The sequence below is a fragment of the Crocodylus porosus genome, unplaced genomic scaffold (genome assembly GCF_001723895.1).
Source record: "Crocodylus porosus isolate Cpor-Errol unplaced genomic scaffold, CroPor_comp1, whole genome shotgun sequence".
In the NCBI taxonomy this organism is placed as follows: Eukaryota; Metazoa; Chordata; order Crocodylia; family Crocodylidae; genus Crocodylus; species Crocodylus porosus.
This window is the reverse complement of record NW_017728904.1, coordinates 2,462,523-2,488,822: the sequence shown is the minus strand read 5'-3', so window position 1 is coordinate 2,488,822 and position 26,300 is coordinate 2,462,523. Positions and strand designations below refer to the sequence as shown.

The 26,300-nt window shown below is 56.0% G+C and overlaps 1 protein-coding gene across 1 annotated transcript in view; it reads right to left on the bottom strand.

Annotated features, from left to right (window-relative positions):
* Window positions 1-1,038: 1,038 nt before the first annotated feature.
* Window positions 1,039-26,300, bottom strand: part of CGN (cingulin) — a 26,269-nt gene continuing 1,007 nt past the window's right edge. Inside the window, exons 2-16 of the mRNA XM_019556950.1 lie at window positions 12,088-13,272; window positions 11,348-11,448; window positions 10,499-10,568; window positions 9,962-10,057; window positions 9,328-9,479; window positions 8,879-9,020; window positions 8,440-8,652; window positions 7,832-7,980; window positions 7,302-7,443; window positions 6,877-7,089; window positions 6,397-6,603; window positions 5,884-6,141; window positions 5,136-5,306; window positions 4,257-4,418; window positions 1,039-2,259 (exon numbers count right to left, since the gene is read on the bottom strand). Coding sequence (XP_019412495.1) covers window positions 1,915-2,259; window positions 4,257-4,418; window positions 5,136-5,306; window positions 5,884-6,141; window positions 6,397-6,603; window positions 6,877-7,089; window positions 7,302-7,443; window positions 7,832-7,980; window positions 8,440-8,652; window positions 8,879-9,020; window positions 9,328-9,479; window positions 9,962-10,057; window positions 10,499-10,568; window positions 11,348-11,448; window positions 12,088-13,245 — 3,579 coding nt within the window. The 5' untranslated portion in view covers window positions 13,246-13,272 and the 3' untranslated portion in view covers window positions 1,039-1,914. The remainder of the gene's footprint in view (window positions 2,260-4,256; window positions 4,419-5,135; window positions 5,307-5,883; window positions 6,142-6,396; window positions 6,604-6,876; window positions 7,090-7,301; window positions 7,444-7,831; window positions 7,981-8,439; window positions 8,653-8,878; window positions 9,021-9,327; window positions 9,480-9,961; window positions 10,058-10,498; window positions 10,569-11,347; window positions 11,449-12,087; window positions 13,273-26,300) is intronic.

Genomic DNA, 26,300 nt, shown 5'->3' with positions numbered 1-26,300 from the left:
TCGGGGGAGTGGGGGCGCAGCGGGCTTCACCCGCGCGTCTCTCACCAGTCCAGAGCCTAGACCGGGGGGTGGGATTTAATAATAGTTCCTCATCTACAGCCTCACCCCAGACAAGTGCCCATCTCACCTATACCTACAACTACAGCCCTGGCACAAGACTACAAGGCCCATTGCCCCAAGAGCCCCCGAACTTGCCCCAGGTAAAGCAGGGGGATGAGGGCTGGCAGTGTCCTGCTGCTGAAAGGGGTATTGAAATGCTCTCATGAGATCCAAGGCGAAGGCCATGCCCTCTGCTACAGAGGCTAGCACAGACTGGGGGGTTTTGCCTGACCGGGGGTAACCACTGGACTGCAAAACTCAGGGCAGGGAGAGACTGCAGTAAAGCAACTCTAGCTACACTTGAAGGCAGTCTTAAGAGTTAATAAGCCACACCCCCCCAAGACAGACAAGTCATCAACAAGTGCCAACCTCCTCCCAGCCCCTTTAAAACCCTCCTCAGTGCAATTCAATTGCCCTCACAGTGTCAGAGCAATACAGCAGCAGTAGTGGCCAGGATGGGGTGTACAGAGGCCATGGGCTATGCTAGCAGCTAATAGGACTTTGGGGCTGTTAATGAGATCTCTCAGAGATGTCTCCCCCCTCTCCTCCCCTTTGGATTTTCTGACCATTACAGATTTTGTTGCCAAACACAACCATAGCCCAGTGCTTCTCGGATAGCACCAGCCACAGACTCCAGCAGCAAGAGGGAGACCTGCAAGGGAGAATATTTATGGCAGCTCTGCTGATTTTGCCTGTTGAGCTTGGAGAAAGGAGAGATAACAAGGGGTAAAACAAGTGTCGAAGTGAGGCGAGAACAAGTACTGCAGGGAGCTGTCATATCAGTCGCCCCTACTCAGAGGTTGCCAGGAACATGTGGTTTGATGGAAACCTGCACAGCCAGATGCTACAACCGTTTTACAGAACAGGAAACTGAGGCAAGAAGGAAGGGACCTGGATGAGGCTGCACAGAGGATTGTATTCCAAAGCCAGGAGTCACAAGGCCCTGGCTCCGAGGCCCTGGGGTCTGGACAGGGCCGGGCTGTAGGCATAACAGCACGCTGGGGCTAGACATGAGGTTTATCTCAGGTCCAACTGTCCTGAGACAATTCTTTCTACATGCAACTTGAATGGCAATTAACTCAAGTTAGCTCCAATTGACCCAGAGGAAAAAAGAAGGTGCTATCACAGTACTTTACAGGCTTCTGAGCAGTCTCCAGTTCCAGCACCCCCCAGCTGTCCTATCTAGTCTGTCTATGAAGGCACAGATGTACCCTGCCTTCAAGCCCCTTTTCCCACCCTGAAAACCAGGGAAATACCCCCCCACCCCAGCCAATTGGTGCTAATCAGAGTCAACTGCCATCCCAGCCCTGTGTAAAAGATGGTTCTTTGGATGGGAGCAAAAAACCCCAGGACGAGCCATAAAAATATAATAAAAAGACGTAAGAATGGCCATTGAGGGGGTCGGACCCTAGGTCAGTCTTGCCCAGTCTCCGATGTCACACAGGGGCAGAGCGCGGATGCTAGAAGGAGTGACCTGGGTCTGAGCAGGCTTTTTCCTTTTTCTCTCCCTTGCAGCCTCCAGCATTGAAGGATCCAGGCAGTTCTGACACAGAGGCCATGCCCCTCACTCCATGCTCAATAGCTACTGATGGCCCTTCCCTCCAAGAACGGGTCCAATCCCTTTGTGAACCTGGCTAAACCCTCAGCTTCCCCCATGTCTAGTGGTGATGAGTCTCACACTTTAATTCAACTTTAAATCAGCCCTGATTAAAACAGGTTGAAGTGTGGGGGGGCCTGGAAAGAGTCATTTGCGCACACAGCTGGAATGGCAATTAACTTGAAGTAGCCATGATTTCCCCAAGGCAATCGGATACTTCAGAGGTACTGAACACGGGACAGCAGGGCTGCCCAGGTGCAGGAGCCCAGGATTAAAGGCTTTGTCCCAGGAGAAATCCAAGGCCTGTTTTTAGCTTTCCACTGTGGAGCAGAGCTGAAGCCAGAGGGGATGGAGCCAGCAGTGATGCTGACACAGTGCAGGACCCATGCCATGCCAAAGCACCGAGAACCCCAGTCCGGGCCAGGCCCCCGCTTCCTCCGTGCGAGGTCCATGGTGCCATGTCCCTGCTTTACCTGGTCACGGCTGCGGTTCACCCTTTCCGTCAGCAGCTCCACTGAGCTCCGCTCCTCGTCCAGCTCCATCTCCAGCCGCTTTGACTTCTCCTGCAAGACAGCAGAGATTCCCATCAGCCAGAGCTCGCAGGGGCCTGTTCCTGGAAGGTCTTTATGGGGTGCTTCCCACCCCCCCAGAGCCAGAGCAGCAGCGAAGCTCAGCGATTAACCCTGCAGGTGCCAGAGGAAGATGTTGGATGTAGGTTCTCACTGGGATTTTGGCGCAAGCCAGGGTAGGGTCCAGAATCCAAACCTGGGCCCACCCAGGCCAATCCCTACACTGAAGCAGAGCAGCTGGAAGGACTGGGACCCAGAACTCAGTGCCTCTCTCAAAAGCAGTGTCCGATTCATGGGTGCAGGTCCCTTGCTGACCCCTCCAGTGGGGAAGCAGGCCAACCCCCGCTTCCTTGAGGGGCTGTTCAAGGCATGCCACAGATGTCGCCAAGGTGGGTTTGATGTGGCAAAGCAGTTACCTGCTGGCACCTCTCCCCCACTCGTTAAATCTTCTCATCTTCTCTAAAGCGAGGGCCTCTGGCCTGCCAGGGGCCAAGGGAGCGGGATAAGGCAGGTGATGGATATGGAACGCCATTCCTCCCCCAGGATGCAGCCGGCTGACACGTTGGGCTCCCAGGCTGCCCACTGCCAAAAACATCTTTGCCCGGCCCTCACAGCTGATGCTTTCAGGGGAGATGCCTATAAAGCCCAACCTAGACAATGCTCCTCACCTCTGCTCTGTGCTGGACACTGTTCTCCAATATTTTACCAGGTAGCTAAGCTACACAGCGCTCACCACACACTGCAGCAGGGACCCACTGAGACAGCCCTCAGCACCACATACCAGGCAAATCTGTGCCACCCTTGAGCACAGGTTAAAATCCAGGGCAGCTGAGCAGACTTCAAGCCCCAGTCTGCCTGATCAGCGTAGACCAGTGGTCCTCACTCATTAGACTCCAGCCCCCCGCCTTGGACAATCCCAGCTCCTAGCTTCCACTCATTCCCCAACTACAGAAAGACAACAAAGCAGTTCCTCTGTGGCAAAAAGCTCAGCAAACCCATGGGCAAGGCAGGAAGTCTGTGATACTCTGGATTCGTACTGGGAATCTCTGGGTTTCTTTTGTGAATTGTGTGTAGCTGTTTGCACCTTAAAAGGATCTCACAACACCCCAAGAGGCTTGAGAATCAGCGATGCAGACAGAAGCTCCAGCACATCTGGAGCCTCCAGGCCGCTGGGCTCAGATGTGGTTTGGGGAGCCATGACATCAAGAGGCCACACACGAGACTGTGTAAACGGCCTCTGTGTTGTTCCAGGAGGAAAGAGCCTTTGTATTTTCATACAGGGCTGGCTGCAGGGTGCCGGGCAACTCGACATTTTGGACTGTTGATGAATGAAGGCAGTTAGACCCATGCAGCAGAGCCAGAGAGAGGTGATGCCCCACGCAAAAGCAGCTGCTGGCTGCTACAGACCAGTAAAACAGATCATTCGGAGAGGGAATCTGCAACCCACCAAAAGAGACTGGCATGAATGGTGGAGCCCCCACAATGAGGCAGCCTCCGAAATAGCTGGAAGGAGTCAATCTAACTTAGCAAGGTGGGGGAAGAAAACCACACAGGATTCTGGTGAGAGAAGGGAAGTTTTCCAGGACAACCCTGTCCCCTGCCATCGTGAGCAAGGTAAGGAATGAGTGTGGTTTCACGCTCTCCTGAAGGACTAGCTTCTCTGCTCACCAGTGGCAGGCTCAAGAGAAACACCATGGAAAGCTCCCAGGCCTGCCAGGTCCAACAAGCTGGCTCCCCACCTCCTAGCCCCTGGGTTGGGGAAAGCTACTGCAGATCTGGGAGCTGCTATGTGTTGGTGAAATGCTCGAGGAGAACAGCTGCTGAGCTGGTGTGTGCTGGCGTAGGTTAGAACAGCAAACATCCAGGCCCTGGGTGGGTTTTTGGGAAGCCTCAAGTACCCTGTACCTCTTATCAGCCCCCAAAGCTGCTCCCCCTCATGTTTCCAGCAGCCACGTGGCAGCAAGGAGCTGCTCTTGGCAGGGGTCACACACCTCCAGTGCCTTGACCTGGCGGGAACGGTCATCCTGAGAGCGCTTCTTGACTTCCACCTGCTGCTCCAGGTGCTGCAGACGCTGGGCCAGCACTTCTCTGTCTAGCATGGCACTCTCCCGCTCTGCTTGGCTGTCCTGCAGGGCCTGCTTGAGCCGCATGACCTGTGGGAAGGAAGGGAGAGGGGGCGGCGGGTCTGGGCTGGGGCAGGAATGGTATAGGCTGGGTCCCCAGGGACGTGCCCAGCAGAGGCACCACAGCCAGCCCACCTCAACTGCAGGGGAGTGGGCAGAGCTGCTGCACTGGGTGGTCAGAGACTCGGGTCCCAGGGCACTTGCTGGGGCCCCAGGCACTGGACCCACCTGGTGGGCAAGGCTGGTTTAAATGGCCCAGAGAGCAAAGCCATGCATCCTTCAGACAACAGGAGCACTCTGCAAAGCAGCCAGCTCAGAGAGGGACACAGAAGCACGTAACCTTCCCTCACCCCAGATCTGCTCTGCCCAGTGTCCCAAGCTGGGAGCAGCCGGGCTTGGGGACAAGCTCAGACCCTGGGGTCACAGACCCCCTACTCCCAGAACAGGGAGCTGGGTCCAGCCAGGAAGGAGGGAAGGCAGGGAGGGAGCCTCTTGCTACTCTGCTGAATGAGACAGAAGGGAGAAAAGACAAGTGAGGCTGAGACCATGCCAGGCATGAACTGGGCAGCTGGGAGCAGGGATGATGCATGGAAGTCACACCCGCTGTTACATGCGAGCTGGTGCCAGGGGCTAGACTGGAATCTCTCCAGGGCAGGCTGGACACTCGCCATTACGTGGGGTAGGGCATAAGGGGCATCATCTCCCCCAGGAACTGCACTGGATCCCTGTCCAAAGTAGGGACCACACCTCATCCTGCAGCCGGGCCAGGCTGAACTGCGCCTTCTCTAGCTCTGCACCCCGGTCCTTGGCCTGCTTCTGGGAGTCCCCCAGCTCCTTGCGTGACTTCTCCTTGTAGTCCTCCAGCTGCGACTGCAGCAGGGCCAGTGAGTGGTGGGATTCCTCAGCCCTCTGCTCCATCTGCAGCAGGGAGAGGGAAGCACTTGAAGACCTACGGACAACTGCTACCAACCTCCCTGGAGCCAGGAGTGCCACATGGAAGCCACCAGATGTGGCACGATAGGGAAACGCCTTGTGGAGGACAGAAGAGGTCATCCCAGTAAGGTGGGTTGGGACAGGGTCACCATGGAAGCTTTTGGGTTTGGGCAGAGACCTGCTGTGGGCTACACTGGTGCTCTCCAGAGGCTGAAGGCCTTGCAGTGGAGCAAGTCTGTGGTTCAGTGTCCACATGTGACCCTCCAGAGGTCTTGGATTGAATGCACCTGAATCCCAAGTCAAGGGAATGGCTCCAGCTCCCAAACCTCCATCCCATGAGGAGCTGCTCCCCATAGCTTGGACCCCCAGGCCTTTCCTGTGGTCACCTCACCAGTGGGGAGGGCTAGCACCAGCCGTCCATGACAGCACTAGCTCTGGGGCCTGAGCAGCTGGTGGCTCAGGTGGCCATGTGTCCTTGACCCTCAGGTGCACCCCACACCATGGCTACATGTCATGCAGGCCCTTCTGGACAGCCCAAGTTAGACCTTGGGGCCTTGCCCACCTCCTTGGTCAGCTTCTCAATGGTCCTGTCCAGCAGCCGCTTCTGCTCCTCCATCTCTATCTTCAGCCTCTTCAGCTGCTCCTTCTGCCGCAGCTCCTCCTGGTAGGAGGAGCTCAGCTCCTGGTGCTCCAGTGATAGTCGGCTCAGGCTGCGCTGGGCCTCATCCAGCCGGTTCTCCAGGGTCCTTTTAACCAGCAGCAGCTCCTGCTCCTGGTCAGTGGCTTCCCCTAGAGTTTCCTCCATCTGCCGGCGCTCTGCCTGCAAGGAAGGGCTTTTAGTGATGCTTAGGGCCTGGGGCAGGGAGGCTGGATGGGGCATCTCTCATCAGTGCAAACCACACCAGAACTGGGACCCAGGACACTGGCTTCTAGTAGTCTGTCCTCCACCTGCACACCACTGGCCTGGTGCTCACAGGGCAGAGTTTGTGCCATGCTCCGTTTAGAGGCTGCACCAACACATGGGGGCCCTGGTGCCCAGTCCTGTGGAGGAGAGCAGGCTGCCATGGTCCCCTACCTCCAGCTTGGCGATTTTGTCCTTGAGACGGGCCTCGACACCTTCCCAGTCCTCAGCCACATGCCGGTAGTCCTTGAGCTGCGCCTCCAGACCCAGGACCTTCCTGCGCAGGTCGTCGTTATGCTCCTGTGTCTCCCGCAGCGTGGCTTCCACTGCCCTCCGCGTCTGCTCTGCCACCTCCCGCTCACTCTCCAGCACCACCTTCCCCTGCGGAGATGGGCAGGTGAGTTCCAAGGAGCGGTGGGACCCCAATACACAACCCAAAGGAGACAGGCCCCAAGGCTGCAGCCTCTATCATGGACTCTCTGCAAGGACGGAGCCCTCCCTGGGGACGTTGCGGGGCAGGTCTGCAGGCTGGGAAGATGCCTGGGGTCTGTGGGGCAGGTAGAAGCCTCTGTTAGCCTGTCGCATGCACACCCCTTCCTGACCTGCATCCATCGTCACCCAGGCAGACAGAAGGAGCATACAGGGAGCACTTGCCTTGACAGCCTCGTCCGAGTCCTTCTGCAGCTGCTGCAGGCTCCTCTGGAACTGCTCCTGCAGCTGCTCCAGCTCCCGGCTGTGGCTGCCCGCCGTCTCCTGCAGCGTCGCCTTCAGCGCCAGCAGCTCCCTGTCCCGCTGCCACAGCAGCTCATCCTGCGCCTGCTTCTCAGCGGTCAGCTCCCTCTGCTCCTCCTGGGCCTGGCGCAGCTCCTATGGTGGACGAGGGGGGGTCACCCATGAGCTCTTAGTGCAGGGAGGGGCCCCGAGACAGCCACAGGGCAACACGCTGTGGCTGTCCCCCCACAGGCCCCATGTGCTTGGTCATCCCAGGACCAGCCTGGCCTCAAGGGCTCCCTGTGGGGTGGGGAGAAGTCTCTGGGGCCTGTTTCTGCCTGCCCCTCACACCCCAGCAGCAGCAGCACCTTTTTGAGGGCTTCGAGTTCACTGGTGCTCATGGCATTGCTCCGAGCCTGATCGGCCTGCAGCCGCACGGCTGAGAATCGCTCCCGCAGTTCCCGCAGCTCTTCTTCAAACTCTTCCCGCTCCAGCTTCACCTGCATCAGCCTGCAGTGGGTGCGGGGGGTGGGAATAGGACAGGGTGAGCTTCTCCAGGGGACTGTAACAGAGCCCATTATCATGGCTAGCTGGGAGCCAAGATGATGAAGGCTGCACAGGGTCATCCCAGCCTGTCCCAGGGAGCAAGGCGCATGCCCCCTGCCAGCCCACTCTTCCCTCCACCCAAGAGGACCCCTCTGCTATGATCCCCTGGCATCAATGAGCTGTGAACCTGACCAGTGGCCAAGCACAGCCCAGGTGAGACTGAAGCCCCCCTCTCCCTTCTGCAACTCCCACCATCCCAGCCTTCATCATGTTATCTTTAGCCAGCTTTGCAGGGGCAGCTGGACCGGACCCGACAGCTCCCCAGTCACCACAGGGGCAGCTCGGCACCTACTCCTGCTTGGTGCTGCGCAGTTCCTCCTTGTTCTTCTGGAACATGTCCCTCCAGTGCCCGGTTTCCTCGGTGCTCTCTGCCAGCTCCCTCTGCAGGTTCTTCACTATCGAGTTGATCTTCTGCCGCTCCATCTCCAGGTTGGCTTGGTCCTAGGGGCAGGGGAAGGGCAGGCTGGCATTGGGTGGCAGGGGGCAAAGTGATGCCTGGTGGATTCCCCCCTGCCCCCTTTAGCACAAGATTCTGGGAGCTGGGGTCACTGCACCCACCCCAACCCTGCCCAGTTACCCCTGGGCAACCTGGATGCAAGGAGAAGCCGCCGTAGCACCAGTGCTGAAGCACAACATGGTTCCAGCCTGGGGGGTGTGCACATGGCTGCCCACATCAGAGGCTGATGCGATAAGATCCCAGTCCACCTGGGGCAGCCCCGACCAGGGGAGCTGCCAGCTCAGAAGCATGGCAGCGCCAGGCAAACTGAGGACAGGAAGTCAAGAACAAAGCCCGGTCCCAGACAGAGGGAAGCTGGGGAGACTCCAGCCAGCCTGTGGTTCCTGGTGGCCCCAGGCCCCAGCCCCGTCTCTCCTTCCCCACTGTGCTGCAGAAGGCCCTGCCTGGGACACGTCCTCCATGCTGCGCCGCAGCTGGTCCACATCGTGCTGGTATTGCTGCCGCAGCTGGTCCAGCTCCTTGTCGTGACTGGCTACCTCCTCCTTCAGTACGCCCTTGAGTGCCGTCAGCTCCCGCTCACGCTGCCGCAGGTGCTCCTCCTGCCGCTGCTTGGCACTCAGCACCTCCTCCAGCTCTTCCCGGGTCTCCAGCAGGTCCTGCGGGGCCATAGGGATGCTGATACAGGGACCTTGGTCTGGGCCCAGCTCTGCCACCAACTGCCCAAGTGGCCTCATCCATGTCACTTTGCCATGCCTCAAGCTTCCCCCATCACCTTCCCTGGCCAGTTTCACCCCTGCAGCCGAGCTTGGGGCCTGCCTGCTGCCAGAGCTGCCCCTTTTCACCTGCTGAATCCAGCCCAGCGGTGCCAGCGCACCCACATACCTTCAGCAGCGCGTCTCCCTCAGGCACATCTCCCATGCCCTGCTGGAGGCGGTCAAGTTCCTCCTGCATCCCCATCAACTGCTCCGCACAGTCGCCCAGCCTGGCCTCAGCCTGCTCTCTGGCCCTTTTCACTTCGTTCAGCCTAGGGTTTGGGGGGGGGGCGGGAAGCGAGCACAAGCCCTGTTGAGCCAGACTAGAGGGGCTAAGTCTCAGCCCAGCAGGGGAAGAGGTCTGACCCCTCGGCAGGGCAGCCTGAGTGGGGGTAATGTGCTGAGTTGGGAAGGAGACTGCCTGTTTTGGGTGCCCAGGGGAATGTAAGGGATCTCCTCTCCTGGCTGAAGTGAAGGGACGGTCAGGGGGAGTAGGCAAGCCAAGGGGATACAGCGCTTTGCTCTTGCTCGTGACCCCCAGGCCCAGAGCCAGCTCTGGGTACAGGGAGCAGCTCTTACTCTCTCAAGCTGCTCTGCAGCTCCTGGCTCTTCTTCTCCAGGGCTCCCCGGAGGCGCCGGCTCTCCTCCTCCACCCTGGCCAGCCGCAACTCCAGGTCCTGCACGGTGCTGCTCCTGGGAGACTCCCTGGTGAGCTCCAGCTTCTGGCGGAGCTGTTGCGGGTGGGAGAGGATGGAGTTATTTATTACCCAAGAAACACGGGCTCAGGGGGACACCATGTCAGCTGGCACCTCAGCCTGGCACGCAGCCCTACCCGCTCGGCTGGATCCCTCAGGCCCCCAGAGTCAGGCTGGCTGTGGAGTAGGCTTGGCTGGGCCGGCTCGGAGCCAAGTCCCAGCTGGTTGGAGGGGAAGAGGGCTATCACTCCTCCATGGGTTTTGTACAGGGCCGTGGTAGCACAGACAAACCCACCCACTGTGGCTGAGATGCCACCATGGAGGCACTGCCATGGAGGCTGCCGCCTGCCCCTCAGTGTTATACCAGTCTAGTCACCAGAGGCTGCAACAGATCCAATGGCCCTTTCCCACACCGCGCTGAGGGTTGTGAGGAGCCCCCAGCCCCTCTGCCAGCTCCCCACTCCTGAGAAAGGCTGGGAGCCCCTCCAGGCCGCCCTGCCCTCTCCGCTCCCAAGCACCTTCATCTCCTCGTCCAGCTTGTGCTGCAGCTCCTCCACCCTCCGCGCCAGCTCGGCCTGCTGGGGGCTGGGGGCTCCCGTGTCCTCAGGAGGCGCCTGCAGAAGACGCAAATCCTGGGCTAGGGAACTGGGCGGAAGCAGGTGGCACTGGGCTGGGCCTGGCCTCCGACCCCTGCTCCGCCGGAGAGGGGTCCCAGAGCCCCTTCACTCCCTTCTCAGTCTCCTCCACTGAGGGCAGCTCTTCACTTCGAGGCTTTGTTGTTGCCATCCAGCCGAGCCCGCTTGCCATTTCCAGCCCCCCTCAAACTACCTCAGTATCAGATCCGTCCAAGCAGCCTCACCACCACCATCTCCCCTTCCACTTGCTTCCTGAGCTACCTAGGGGCTAGTGGACTTGCCCCAGGTCACTACAGCCACCTGTGGCAGAGGCAGGGCAAACCCAGCTCTCTCCCTTGGTGCCAAACATTTTCAGCTTTCCCAAAGCTACAGGCAAGGCACTTGCTCTTTCCTCCATGGGAGGGAAGGGGCTTGACTCACCGCAAGTTCCTGGACCTTCTCCAGCAGCAGGTTTGCCTTCCTCTTTAGCATGACTTCACTGTCTTTGCTCCTAGAAAGGCGGGAGGCAGGGATCATGGACACAGGCAAGCAGCTGCATCAGGGCCACAAGGCAGAGGCATGAGGGGCCGGAGCCGGGGAGATATCGGATCATGCCCAACTCCACCACTGGTGTCTTGGGTGAACCGGGGGGAGTCACTTAGCCGAAGGGAGCTATGGAAGAAGGACACTGGAGACTGGGAGGTGACCAGGTCCAGTTGGCACAAGGCGGCACCTGATCCTGCCCAAGCTGCTGATGCAGGGAAACCCTTGGGATAAACCCACCTGGGGGAGAAGGGCTGTTCCCTCCTCATTTTTGCCAAACTCGTGACCTTCACATTTGCCCCTTTCAAGAGGTCTGAATCTGAAAGGCCTGCACGGGACACCAGATGCAACTGCCTCAAAAGGAGGCTTCTGCGGTCCGGCTGCAACACGATCAGCCATTACCTTTTCCCCGCACACATCCCAGCTCCGGGGCTAGTGCAACAGGAGCCCACTGCACTGGAAGTGAGCCCCCTTCGCTGGCTCGGCCAGGCACCACCTGCACCCCCAAGACACCCAGGAGACCTGTGGAGTTCAGCCTTTCAGCACACAACATGACTGGGCCTTAAAGGACTGATTTCAAAGGAGCCAGGTCTCCTGCATGAGGATCAGATTTTCCAGACAGCCCAGCCTGGCCAAACCTCCTGCGGGCGCTGGACAACACTGGACCAACCTCCCCCACCCCAAGACTCAGCTGGAGCTAACGGGAGCGGCACCAGCCAAGACACCCTCCCCAGGGCACCCGCTCACCCGTCCTTCAGGATAGCATAGATCAGCTCCTTCATGTGCTCATTGCTCCCAGCCGGAGACGCTTCCTGCTGGTCCTTCAGTAGGTCTGGAGTGGACTTCAGCTGCCCAAGAGATGCACACGCAGGTTTGTTGCCCTGCAGCAAACCCCCCCCCCACCCCCCTTCTGCCTGCCACGGCAGCCAGCGCTGGATGCTACGGAGGAAGTCAATGCTACTGCTTCTGGGCACAGGACGCCCTGCCCACAGGGCGCAGACTACTTCTCACCGGGAGAGAGCCCGGCCACCTATGACCACCTGCACTCCCAACACAGAGGAAAGTGTGTCGCTTGTCCCGTCGACACATGGGTGGGATTGGACTTCCATGGGCACAGGGAACTGACAGAGACGCCCTGGATGTACCAGGCTAAGCAGAGCCAGGAGAGCCAAGCCCGAGTGAATATCCAGTGCAGAAAGTGCTTGGAAAGGGTCCCTGTAGTGCCACAAGGGCAAGGACTTGCTGCCACCTATCATGCCTGGCACAGTCCATGGCCAGGAAGCATCTCCAAGGCAGACACATAGCTGAGAGTACCACTCATGGCTCACCCCAGAGCGGTCCACGAGTGGCAGAGCTGAGCACACACAAATGCTGTGCGTCCCCCTCTGCCCACTCTGCTGGGAAGGGGAGGATGACTCAAAGGCCTCAGGAGCATTTGGCTGCACCGGGGTCCCCACAGACACAGCCCCGCCAAGGGGATACGTTACCTGCAACTCCGACTGCACTTGACTTTGCTGCCGCTCCACCAGAGGTTCCTCAAGGCCATTATTTGCCCAGTCCCGTGTGGGCTGGGACCTGCTGGCCACACCGGGCTTCAGGTCTTCCCTCTTTGTCCTGGGCAGGCTGCCGGCGTGCAAAGTGACAGCAGGCGGCTTCAGTCCCTCTTGAAAGCCGGGCTGATGCCTGGCGGCGGTCAGCTCCCGGGAGTCCGCTGTATCATGGTAGGACACGCGCCCATCCAAGCTCTGCGACCGCTTCCTCTCGTCCGGGGGGATACGGCTGCGGCGGGCAGTGCGGCCTCGCTGCTGGACCTTCCCGTCAAACTTGCTGATGAGGGAATCCACTGAGGACAGGGGCTTCGTGTCGATGTCGCCCACGGCGGCCGGCGGGCTGGGCCTGGAGGACTCTGGGTCAGGAGGCGGCTGCTTGTCGAGGGGCCGCTGGCCAAAGGCAGAAGAGGCCTTCTCGCTCGCCTCGGGCCCCTTCTGGACAGCGATGTTCACCATGCTGCCGCTCTTGGCCTTGCCCAGCGGCCGTGGCTGAGCGGTGCCGTTGGTCTGCGCGCTGGGACGGCTCGGGACAAAAGGCTCCCCCGACTCGGGGCCCAGCAGAGAGCTGTGAGACTGCGTCCGCCTCAGCTCATCGCCAAACGGCTTCTTGGGAAGCAGCGGCCGGCGGCCACCCTGAGGGGACCGGGACCGGGCAGGCCCAGCCGGAGACCCCTTCCCAGGGGGCCGGGAGCTCTGCTCCTCGTCGGACGTGCTGTGCCGGGCGCGCCGTGCCGCGTAGGGGTTCTCTGGCAGGTCGGAGTCGGAGCTGAGCGAACCCGAAGTCTCCTTGGGGTAGCGACTGGGGGAGCTGGCGGGTGACGGCTGAGAGGCGGGGAGGCCGCTGTACCCGCTTTCACTTTTGATCTGCACGCCGAAGGAGTCGCTGCCACGCTCCCCACTGTTGAGGACCACAAAGGGCTGCCCATCGATGCCCTGTACCCGCACTGCCACCCCGTAGGAGCTCGGCTTGGCCGCCTTGGACCGAATCTTGTGAGGCTTCTTGGGCTCCGTCAGGTCATCGATGAAGCGGATCTGGACCCCGTAGTCCACAGGGTTTTGCTTCTCGGCCATTGCTCCATTCACGTGCCGATCCATTCGCGGGGTCTGGAGTGCGCCGGACTCCTGCCGGGGAGAAGAGCATGCACACATTTTACTCAGCTGATCCAAGGGAGGGAGCGCCAGGAAGGGATGGGCTGAGCTTGAGTGAATACAGGAAACCCAGTGCCCTGCCGATACTGGGTTTGTTGACACTGCCGATAAGGAGCAGCCTTTGAGACAAGAAGTGCGGCACTCCTGGCCCCCACCTCCTTTTATTACTGAAAACCAGCTGAGGCAGCAGCGAAAGCCAGGAGCTAGGAGCATCCCACTGGCACCCAAACGCCCAGCCCTGACCCCAAAAGGCACCCTCAGAAGCAGGCTCTCAGAGGTCCTGCCCCCAGCCACCCTCGCCTGTGGCCGAAGCACCAGGAAGGGAACCCAGGAGTCCTCGCCCGGACGTTCCCTTGCAAACTAGCCTTTCTGAAGAGCACAGTTATGGACAGACACCCAGAGGTCTTCTGCTGCCTTAGAGCACAGATTTCCCTTCCCCACCTCAGATGCCACCCACGTGCCTACACGGGCATTAGGGCACAAGACTTTTGCCGCACTCTGGAGTTTGGGCAGCCCCTTTCCTCCCTGCACCATCAAAAGCCACATGCGAGGTTAATATTAGCAGGAAAAAAAAAACAGCAGCCAGAGCCAAAGGACACGAAAAGCCAAAGAAAACCCCCTCAGGAGCCCTGCTGAAGGCAGCTGCCTTTGCAGGACAGTGCAAGGCCCCCCATGTAAGGGGGTCCTGTTCTCCAGACAGTCCAGATGCATCATTGCCCCATGTACCCATTTCCAGCCACGCATCATCTGAAGTCTCCACTTCATCAGGATCAGGAACCTGGGGCTGCAGGCACTGAACATACAAGCTTTCTCCAACCAACGCAGCACGGAAGTGGGAAATCCAAAGGCACCACCCAGACACAGCCCTCCTGAACCCCAAACTAGACCCCAGAGACGATTGCCTCTGCACTACAGGGTCTGCCCGTGGCAAACTCTAAAGCCAGGATCTTCCCCTCTCTTCCTGCCTGCCCAAAAAGTTGCTGAGTGCTGCACACTCACTGCAGTTACAAGCTAATACCGTTACCATGCTATGTCCCGAACTCTCCCAGACCCAGCCACCCGCATCCACGCCAGCTGCACGTCCCTGCTACTTCAGCAGCCGCACAACCACCACTCAGCGCCAAGAGATGCTAGCAGCAACGCACCGAGACCAGCGCAATGTGATGCTCCTTGCTGGAGCCCCATTCGCCTGCAGCCCCGAGGGCACAGGCGGCGAGCACTGAGCATCATGCGCAAACTGCTGGAGGAGCAATTACAATAAGATGCCTGAAGGGTCTCAGCTCCTGCGCTCAGCAGCCCGGGCTGGGAACAGCCTGCCCAGGACACCTCCAGCAGCAAAATACCCTTGGGTGGATCTGGCTCCTGGACAGCCAGAGCCAAGGCATCACGCAGGGAACTTATCACGTGTCCTGCCTTTGATCCAGAGCAGAACAGGACTCGGTCCTGCCGGGTGGGTAAGCAGGGTTGTTGGCAGCTAGAGGACGGGAGACAGCACAACCCGCAGTGAGCAGGAAAAGCAGCAAGATAGGAATTCCCCACCATCTGGGACTAAGCAGGGTTTGTGGCTGCCTCAGCAGTCAGGGGTTACCAGAGGGACTCTATAAAAGGAGCAAGAAGGGTTCAAACAGGCCCTAAAATCATACCAGGCACCACCCTGTGCTTTGCCACCTCTCTGCCAGTCTCCACCTGCCTCCTCTCTTCAGCAGGTCCCAGGACTCCGGGAGCTGATACTTGAAGAACTAAACAGCAGGACTCTCCATAGACTTGGCCAGCCTGCCCCCACAGGCTACCGGGAGCAGAACAATGTTTCCCCAAGTACTAACCACACACCCTCCACACAGGGCCCAACTATTCCCGTCCTGTGCCTGCCTCTGTTTCCTGGGGATGTCAGGACAGGATTGGGCCCATTGCTGTAGTTTTGCCTCACCCGCCTGAATAGTTAAAGGGGCCCAAGAGCTTGGAGGTGATGGCCTGCAGAAGGTTTCACCCGAGGGGATCCCCCAGGAGCCAGGCCCGGGTCCCTGCCCCCTTCCTTTCGCATGCTTGTTTGTCCAGGGACTGCTTCACAGAGCCTGGTCCTGCCCTGGACTGCAACAGCGCCAGCAGCAAGGAGGACGTCCAAGATTCCCAGGAAGAAAATGGGTGGAAAGATGCTCATGGTACTGCTACGGCCCCCGTGACTGCACTGCCCTCAGCCTATAGCACATGCACTGCAGAGACCTGCTCCTTCAGCCAGGCAGATATGGGGAGCTCTGCAATTGGGTACCTTATCAGGTGGCAAAGAGAAGGGAGGCCGGGCTTGACGTTTGCCACAACCGAGCTCACAATGGCCTTTGCAATTGTCCCTCTGCAGTTGGAGCATGCATGTGTCCATGTCTGTGGACATGCATGTACATGTGGGTCTATACCAAAATTGTAGCCTGAACAACCCCACTTGTGGGATGTGCAACTTCATTGGGGGTTGCTTCCCCTCACCTGGCAGCAGCCTGCCTAGACAGGGGCTACTCACAGCCACTGAGCCACCAGCACCTGCATGGTGCTGCCCCCAGACGCTTGCTGGGGCCTCCCAGCACAGCACCACCCCGCCACGTGCTGCACTCAGACCCAAGCTGCTCCCCTGGACACCCAGCCTGTGTAGTCCATAGTCCGTGCCCCTGGCTAAGTGTGTGTGGGTGTCCGATTTGTTCCATGCACCAAATACACCTGGGTTTGCATGCATAAACTCGGGTATAGGAGTACAGCCTGTGTACAGGGACCAGAGGCAGAGCCTGGCCCAGAGCCAGAGCCAGCCTTAACCCGTGGCCAGCAGTTTCAAGTCTGCAGCAAAAACCACTTCCACACCTGGACAGGCTATGGCTCTGCTCCAACAGCCAAGCACTGGCAGGAGCTTTTCCCATGGTTTGGCAAGGGGTTTTTTAAGCAGTCCAAGAAGAAATCAGGGCATTAGCTGACTGGGAGCCAGCCTGCTGAGAGAGACAGAGAGAGTGTTTCTTAGCCTTGGCTGTGTGCTGAAGTGTGTGTGCAGGTGTGTGGGTCCCTGTGAGTGTGCACGTGACTACACAACACAGTAAGCATGGCTAGAGGGCTCACCAGTGATTTCAAAGGTTACTGCCTAAAGGTGCACAACGAGTCCCAGTTCACAGCCTCATTCTCTGACCTCCAGGACTTTCACCTGTATTGTGGGGTGGAGAGAACCCCAGAGATGCTATGAGCTCCATTAAATACTTCCATCCTTCAGTGTGCCTATGCCCTGGCTTCCCCCGAGCCCTTCATCCCATGCTTATTATTCCAACAACCACAAAAGCAGTTGGGATAACAAGATTGACCTTATCCAGGGAAACTCAGTCATTAAAGCCCATAAACACAGGCAGATAATAGGATTTGAGATGAACCCTTGCTAACTTTCACACTTCCAGGCAGAACAGGCTGGAGGGACCCGGGGCATCTCCACACTGGGTATCAATAAAGCACCTTGCCAACCCGTCTCGGACCTCCTTCCTTGGAGACCGAAGTCTGCAGACCGGAAGATGCTAACCCCCGAACAGAAGGCGCATCTGATGGGGAAGGTTACAGGCTTATAGTAATCATCCAAAGCACAAATTAATCAGAGTTATTTAACATATCATTCTATAAATGGCGATGCCTTGGTAGCAGCTCCAGTGGAAAAGTTGTTAATGTACTGCAGGGTCCCAAGACACTCGGGCAAGGCAGGCGGATCGAGTACCAACAAGTCTGAGCACAACGGGGATCTAACAGAGGGGAGGACAGCAATACCCAGCGACCAGCGTTCACACGACAGCTTGGTCCCTCGGGGTGGGGGGCCGTCAAACCTGGGGGTAGGGACCGTGGAATGGTAACTGTGCTGCAGCCTAACTCCCCTCCACCCCCTCGTTACACTCAAGGCCCCTCTCAGAAAATGCCAGCTCTTCACTTGATTTCTTTTTGACGGCGGGGCAGGAAATACTAGAGCAGTTCTCCCATTGCAGAGAAGTCAGGAGGACTGCACAGGGCAGGCTGGTTTTAACCCTCTGGATTCCTATGGGAAATCTCTGGGTTTAGCTGAGAATCACGTGTGCAGGGCTGACACGGTGTGGCACCCCATGGCGCCCTTGGAAGCATCACAAGGCTCCCCGTGACACCGACGCTCTTGGGTTGAAAATCATGGCTCAGTGGGTGGCACATCCAAGATGGCCCCTTCTCTGTATTTAACCTCTGTGCTTCCCTTATTTAGGGGGTTCCACTTTCCATGGTGGAATTAGCCATCTGCTGTTACTAAAGTGCACGCCAAGCCACAGCTGCACTATTGCTTCAGCTATTAATCTGCCTCCCCGAAATGCCCAGGGCAGGTACCTGGGCTTCCTGCTAGGTAGCGGACGCCCTCACATTAGCCATTATCTCTGCCTTGCCAACGGCACTTGCCATCCGACCTACCTCCACCCAGGGCCTCACACCTGGAGTTACGCCAAGCCTGTAACCCAGAGGTCTCAGGTCCTATCGTTTTCCCTGCTTGCATTACGACAAAGCAAAGGCTATTCCTAGCCAAGTTGTATCCACTAGCTGCAGTGCATGCATGTGTATACACACACATGTACATATGCACGTGTACACTTTGGCGGGGGGGAGGCAACAATGAAGGGCATAGAGGAGCCAGTTTTAAGCAGTGCGACTGCAAGAAACAACAAGATCCGACGTCAGCTCCTTCTGCAAGAAGGCCTGAGACAGCCCCGCTGGTCCCAACAAAAGAGCACATTTGGCAATGGGTGGGTAAGGAAGGAGCAGGCTTATTCAGACACAAGCATGCGCAAAGCCAGGCCTAAGGTTGCCCTGTGACAATCTCATGCTCCAGGACTGTGGCCAGCTGGTGGCTTCTCCCCAAGCAGGACCTTGCCGTGAAGAGAGGCCCATCAACTGGACTCAGCCTCTAAGGTGCCTGCCACAACCCTTTGACTAAAACAGGTGCAGGGAGGATTAAAGGAAAAGGACCCTAAGAGGCAGCAGCTTCCTAAAGCCAGAGATCCACACCACGCCGGCGCTTGGCTATTGGAGCAGAGCCATAGCCTGTCCTGGTGTGGACGTGGTTCTCACTGCAGGCTTGAAACTGCTGACCACGGGTAAAGCTGGATCTGGCTCTGGGCTGGGCTCTGCCTCTGGTCCCTGCTTGCAGGCTGGGTGATCCAGGAGGAAAGAGGCAGCATCGTTGCTACAGGCAATAAACCACACTGTTTCCTATACCCGAGTTTATGCATGCAAACCCAGGTGTATTTGGTGCATGGAACAAATCGGACACCCACACACACTTAGCCAGGGGCACGGACTATGGACTTCACTGGCCATGTCTGTGCCTCACCCAGCACCGTGGGGTCCAGGGCCTAGGCCATGTGTTTTGAGTCACGTCCCATCCCAAGAGGCAGCGACAGGTTGAGCCTCTGTGAATGTTTAATCTCCGAGGAATTCATATGATCCTGGAAAGCCTCCAGACGGGTGACGAAGGTTTGAGAAATGCCACAGATCTGGACTTCGCTCGTGCAAAGCAAAACTACTGGAAAACCCAGGACTGAGACAGGCTCCTGGACAGAAACATTGCCCCAGAGAAGGGATTTTTCCCGAGCGGATGAATGTCAGCGCAGCTCAAGATGGTTGAAACAGGATCTTACGAATAGTCGGTGTTGCCAGATCCAAGTTGTTCTTGAACAGGGCGCTGCCCTTCTCCTGGGCTGGGCTGCACCTGACAACCGCACCTTAACGCTGCCCAGACTCCCCTCCGGCCCAGGACGTTCACCTGCAACCAGAGCTATTCAACAGCTGGAGGGTCCAGAAGGGGCCAAACCCACCCCTCATTTCAGCGGGGCTCCTGATGGATGAAGTCAGGGCCTGGAGGTTAAGAGAAGGAGGTAGAGGCATCTGGCAGGGAGCTTTTCTCCCCCAGCTCAGCACCTCCAGCCTTGTTCTGTTTGATCGCTGCTTTGGCTGTGGAAAGGGGCCAGGTCTGCTCAGGCAGATAAGCTGCATAATAGGCCCTTTGTTCCAGGTTAAGGAAAGGTAGTTTTGCAACCGGCAGCAGGAGAAGGGAAAGCAGAAAGGTAGGGAACAGCACTGCAGGTTTCTTTTTGGACTATAAGAGAGGAGAGGAGGAAAGGTCACAAGGCAACGCAACAGTTAAGGCAGTGATTCTCAAATCAGGTGTTGCCCCCCTGAGATCCTTTCAAGGGTGCCGCGTAGTAGTAGCCCTGTTAGGTGTGCAAGTGCACAACAATTCACAAGAGAAACCCCGACATCTGCAAGAGGAGTCCAGCCTCACAATGACGCCATGGGCTTGCTGAGCTCTTTGCAACAGAACTATTGCTCTGGCATTTCTCAGGAGTCAGAAAGAGCAGCAGTGAAGAGCTGGTTGAGACCCCTGGGTTTAAGGTGCAGCACTCGCATGGTCTCAAGGGGTGGCCAAGCACATGTCCTAGAGGGACCTCTCTGAAATACTGATAGCAGGCTGTAAGCCCAAGCAAAGGGGATGAGGCTAATTTCCTCTCTGCTGCCTATTTGCCTAGCTCCCACCAAGGATTAAGTCCTATCCAACATGGGTACATAGGGAGTGCAATGAACCTGGTATCTGTGGCACATTTAGATGTCGCCCGCGCAGACGATCAGCTGAGACCAGGCCTTCTTCTGCCCCGTGCCAGCATTTACACGCTCCCCAGAGGCGTAACATCAGAAAAGCAGAGGGAAAGAGGCTACAGCAGGCAAAGGTGACCTGACAGCCAGGGAGGCAGATCTGTATCGCAGAGGCCACCGTGGTCTGAGCCACGAGAGGACGCAGGCTCTGCCCTGGCCGCGACTGCGTTCTACGCCCGTTCCCACGAGCACACGCAGAACCGGCCATCGGGACCCGAAGGCAGCTTTAAAAATAAACCAGTGAAATAAATGATTCAGTACCAAGAAACCTGAAACTCCCCCGCCTGCGCTGACGTCAGGAGACAGGCCTGCAGGTGCCGCGGGATGGACTCTCAGGGACCCGACCGGCTCCGTATCCATTGCACAACTCGGAGCAGCTCCGGGTAAACAGAGTCGAGGCCCGACCCAGCCCTGCAAGAAGGGGAGGGCTTCAGCTCAGGTATTAGTGGCCCAGGCCAGCACGGGTTAGAGGGGCTTTCTGTGACACCGTGCCTGGCATTGGTGGCTGCAGGAGAATGGGGTACGACGATGATGTAACAGAGCAATTTCTTCCTCTGGAATAATTTGCCAAAGAGAAGAAATTATGCCCGCAGACCTGGATGTCAGGCCTCCTGGAATACATTCCCCCTCCCCTCCCCAATCCCAGTCCCCCCCTGTCTGAGAAGCCAGGGTAACACTAAACATTAAGGACGGAGGTCCATAGTTCACACTATACATAGCGTTCAGGATTTTTCTGCATCCACAACCCTGTTACCCACACACAGGAAAAAAAAAATCCATGGTTAATCATCAACTGAGCTCACAGCTGATACTACTCCCTATGCTCTGGTTTTGCCTGCCAAAGACCCAGACTTCAGTGGTGCACCAGCTAATCCAATTTAATAGACATTTCCCTGCTTTAATGGTCAGGAAGAGTATCCCAGAGCTGATGCTGGGATGAGGGAGGAAAGGGCGTACCCCAACGCTGGGTTGGTTCCACAGCTACACAAGGCAATCCCTGGAAAGTATCTTGCAATCCAGCAAAAAACACAACCCCCCCCCCCCACTTCTTTTACAACTGTATTCCTCACCCCTGCAAAGCTGCCTTGCATCTTGGATCTCCTTCCTTGGAGAACTGCTTCATTTATACAGATGCATAACTCAGTCATTAAGCAGAACAAACAGGTTAGGAGGATTTCCAACCCTGGCTTTTTTTTTTTTTTTTTTGAGGGAACTGAAAGCACTGAGTCACACAAGCCTGAGGCACACAGAAACTCTACCTGAGGGCAGAAACCCCCCACAAGGAAGGCATCACACTTGGGGATTATTCCAGATGGAGCCCCCACCCCAGTATCACAGAGCAGAGTATTCCAAAGCATGCAACTTCCCTTTCAAAGTCAAGTGCCTGGGGCTTGTGCTCCTAGCCCAGACTCAGCATGCTGTTGTAGGAGTCTATCATTCATTAAGCCAGCCTTTGGCTCACGTGGTCTTAAAGAAAGCCAATAAGAACCTGGCCAACCAAGAGATCAGTTTTAAAACAATGTGCTAAGGAGCTGGCCACAGCTTAGATTCCAAAGGAGTTTTCTAAAAACACTGAAGGGACTTAGGAGCCTGAATCTTACTGGCTCTCAACGATGCTTTGGCTCCAAAACTGTAAGATTTTTGCCTAGGGTGATTCAACACCTTGCTTGAGCAAGTTACAGCTGTGTAGGGCTGAACTTTTTTTTTCCCCTCCCACCCCTGCCCCCTTTTTTCCCCTCCCTACACACAAGAGCAAAGACTGATTGCCCCAACGCACACCCATCGTATCCAGGCACTTGTCTTTGGCCTTCAGTCCCAGTCAGGAAGTATTGGACAATTCAGAGACTTTCACACACGCACCAGTTCTCAAGGCTGGACCCCAATTTGCACTCCCAACTCCACAGAAACTTTTAAGTGCTCAGGCCTAGGGCACAGGAAGACATGCCCACGTTTCCTGAGGGGTCCAGCAATCCGATCCAGCTATTAGACTCCCCAAGACTCCAGATTGGTGCAGCTTCCCAGATCCAGATACTTAACATTTAAACATACATCTGCAGGGGTATAACTTACTCAAACAAGGTGCAGAGAATCACCTGGGGGGAGGGAAATCTTTGGTGCATAGTTTTGGACCCAAAACATCTTTGAAAGCCAGTATGATTCAGGCTCCTATTCAGTGGTTTTAGAAAACTCCTTTGCAATTTAGATCTTATACAATATACACACATAGTACATACACACACACATGTATATGTTACACAACACAGTACATATATATAATGTTGCATGACTTGTATATACAATGTTTGGTCAGGATCCCCAGGCTCATTAGTACCAGGTTTCCATTCAGCAGTTTCCAAACAAATCGTGTCATTGAAAACAAAGTTACTTAGACTCAGGTAATCCCAGCGCTAAATATTGTGCGGTGGGCACAGGGGCAGGAGTGAGGATTTGCTCACTGGTGCATAATGAGGCTGCACCTAGATGTTTGCTCCATTCGGTGCCAGGGGATTGTAGACACAGGCCAACATGTGATGCTAGCAGGGAGGCCAAATACCATACAGGCACTTAACCCCTTGGTTGTAATCCAAAAGCAAAGCAGAGGCGGGGAAAGGCTTGCCTAGGACGCACTGCTCTTTAGTGCGAGACCGCTTTTGTTTGGAGTTAAACAAACCGCTGAATAGCTCGTAACCCAAACCCAGGCTGGTTTCACTCCAGGTCTGAACAGAAATCCTGCTGCACAGGATCGGGCCCAAACGAGACAGGCTGGCTGCAAACTCCTCACTACACTCCCTGATAATCCAAGTATTTGGGAAAGCCAGAAGCCCCTTCCCCCACTGGTGGGATTTTAACTTGGAAGGACCTCAAGATGGAGAATAAAAAGCAAGAGAAGCATTTAACATCTTCCCCCAGGTTTTAAAGGCCACTGACTAGAAAGGCCCTGTTCACTCAGGTGGGGCTGAACATTGCAGCCTGCCCCTCCACCTGGACACTACATGCCATACCACCTTGAACGTCCTCCCCACTGAACTCTGGGCCCTGTTGGGCAGCAGCAGGACACACAGATGCCTCTATGGTCCACACCTCCCCCCCAGTTAGGGCTCCACCTTTGGAGAAAGAGACCTGGAAAATGTATTCCTGCACCTTTCAATTTCTTTGCACCTCAGCAGACAGCTGTGTGGTGCCACCCTGCTGCCCAAACATCTGCACCGGTGAGCTCTCAAGACACAGCAAAAAGCCTGTGTGGAGAACTTGTGGCCACCAGATGTGGTGGAAGCTGATGGTTTAACCAGATGCAAAAAGGGACTGGACATGTTCTTGGAGGAAAGAGGCATCAGCCATTATTGAGAATGGGGGTAAGGGGCACGGCCTCTGCACCAGAGCTTCCTAGACCTCAAATATGGGAGGATACAAAGAGGGACCGTGGGAAAAAACAAGTTCAGTCTCCTTTACAGCATCCGCTCTGCCACGGTGTGACACAGGCCTATTTGATATGCTGTAGGGTCATGGGCTTAGGCCCAGCACAAAGAGCTATAAGCCTCCCTTAATTATTAAACACATCAACTGATTTCTTGGGACAAATAAAAAGAAACAACAGAAAGGGGAGCAAGGGCATAGGTTAACAACAAGGGATCTGGAAGGGGACGCGGAACGGGGCATACCAGTTAGTGCCCACCGTTCCCTGAACGCATGGATAGAGCCTGTGGATGCCGACCAAAGGAACTGGGCAAGACGGACCCAAGGTCTGAGTCAGTCAATGGCAGTTCTTACCAACCCTGCCCTTCGCACCCAGAAGGTGCTGCGGCAACAGAGGAAGTGCGTGCTTCCAGCTCATTAGGACAAGAGGAAAGCAAAGGCTTCCCAGCATAAACCGTGATAGACGCAGAGAACTGACAGCTCCCCACCTCTCAGAAAAACAGAAGACCACGAGTTCCTTGCAAGCAACTCTTTACCTCCTAATTCAGATGCAGAGATAAGGAGCTCTTGTCAGCAAGACTCCCCATGCACACACCACACTTTGATCTGCAGGAACTCTCAACAGAAACCTGCTCTGAACCAGACCGACTGGTTGGAGCAGTGTGGGCAGAAAGGGCTCCCCAGAAGCAGCCTGCTGCTGTGCTCCGTGCAAGGGCTGCTGCACTAGTTAGGGGATGGGATGGAGGGGTATAGCTGGAGCCACTGTGAGAGCATGACGTAAAATGGGGGTAAAAAAGAGTGTGTGTGCACAAGAGCTTGCAAAGAACAATTTTGCCAACTATTTAGTTGGTTTAATAAAAGATATCACATCTTCCCAAAGAACTTCGTCCGCCTATGTCTTTAAACCAAGACGGCTGAAAGGAGGACACAGTCCCAAAAGAGCAGCCCCAGCTAGAAGAACCAAGGACGAGCCTGCTTGTTATTTCTGATTAGCTGCTGGCTGTGCAGCCCAACAAGGGCAGCTGTAACAAAGGGCAGGGCTAACTGCAGGGGGGATGTACATGCTATGGGAACAAGCCAGGACTTTGCTACAGGGCCTGCCATCAGATTGCTCAACCTCAGTGGGAGCTTTGGGGAGAGTCAAACACATCTGGCATCTTGCCAGCTGAGATCTCCCAAGTAAGTTGGGAGCCTTGTATAAGTTGGGGCTGGTCTGGAGGCCCCCTGCAAGGGGTGTCCATAACAGATAGCACTGCTCTCTGCGCCCGGCTTTCAGGCTTTTCACCAGTTGCTCTCAAAGTGCTTTGCAAGAGAGGTCTGTGTCCTTACCCCCATTTTGCAGATGGGGAAACCAAGGCAGCACAGAGAAGGAAAGCCACTTGCTCAAGACCATCCAAGTTAGAAACCAGACTGCAAAAACAGAGCCCAGACACCCATCCCCACCCCCGTCTGCTATCCCGCTCACCACATCCCTCTGCCTCCCTGACACCCTACTGAATCCCAAGCTCAGCACTGGTGCCAGCTCGTGCGATAGACAGATGGAGATGAGAGGAAAGAGGACATGGCAGAAGAGTTTTTCTTAAGAGGAAACATGTATTTTAAGCACTAGACTGATTAATTTAGGCCATTAACCCCCAGGTCCCACAGGGGTCAGAACCCTTGTGTACCAGGAGCTGTGCCCCACTTACAACCAAACCGACTCTAGCAGGGCAAGGTAAGTAGGACACGCTTATTCTCACCAGGGAGAACAATGACCCCAAGGTGTTAAGTAACTTGATCAAGGGCAGACAGAGTCAGTGGCAGAGTCCGGATCTGAACCCAGATCTCTCAGCCCCTCCACTGCCTCTCCTCTCAGCACTCAGATCCCACAGATGCGGATCACTCCATCACCCGGGGCTTACAGTGGTACGAAACCACCAACAGAACAACTGGATTACATAAACGAGCCTCCCAGTGCCTCTTTCTGAAAAGCTGCAACACTGCATTGAAGGATGGAACAGCAGGAGCTAGAGCAAGGGGAAGCAATTAAATTGTTCTCAGGGGTGAAATCTTTCTCATGTCAAAACTCCTGATAGAAACCAGGATTTATGCCTGGGCAGTCCGTGCACTGCAGCACAGACAAGCCTTCAAAGCAGATGGGTCTATTCTATGCAGAGTGCACTCTTATTTGTCCATGTATTTTATTAGACTAAGTTAGAGCATCTCAATTATAGGGATAGATAGCTTTTTAAAAAGCTGTAAGTTATTGGTACAGAGCCTTGAACATGAATAATTAACTCAGGGGGAAGAGAATGGTTAGAAAGACAGGGGCTTTAGCTTCGAGAGCAGCAGCCCAGCATTTAGGTTTTAACCAACTGCAGACTATCAACAACTAATTGAAGGCTCAGATCTCCCTCCCCTCCACACATGCAGTTTAAATTGGCTGGTAAAAATACCGTCCTTCAGAACCAGCAGGAATACGATCCATCTAGAGAGATCCACATTAAAGTTTAAGAAGAACAACTTAGTTGCACTACAGTGGGAAGTGGGTTTAAACCCATTTTACAGTCCTGTAAGAGTCCCACACGGCCTCAGTAAGAGATCATGTGGATGTGTGGGATCGAACATAGTTTTGCCCGGTCAAGGCTCCTCTGATGAGACTGAATTCATCCGCCTGGCACTCAGGATTAATCACATGCAAGACCCGGGGTTTCACATGAAACAAACGTCTTGTTCTGATTCTGTCTGTGCTGAACAGTGCCAAAGTTGGGGGGTAAAAGCAAGATGTATTCATTTCCAGGACAGAAAGATGAACCCAAACTGTCTGCAGCCCCCAGCTGGGCGCCGACACTTGACCTTTATGCCAGACTTGGTCAGAGATTAGAGTCAAGCAGCCATGAAAGACCTGGAGAAATATTTTTAATTCACCAGTGCAGTGAAGT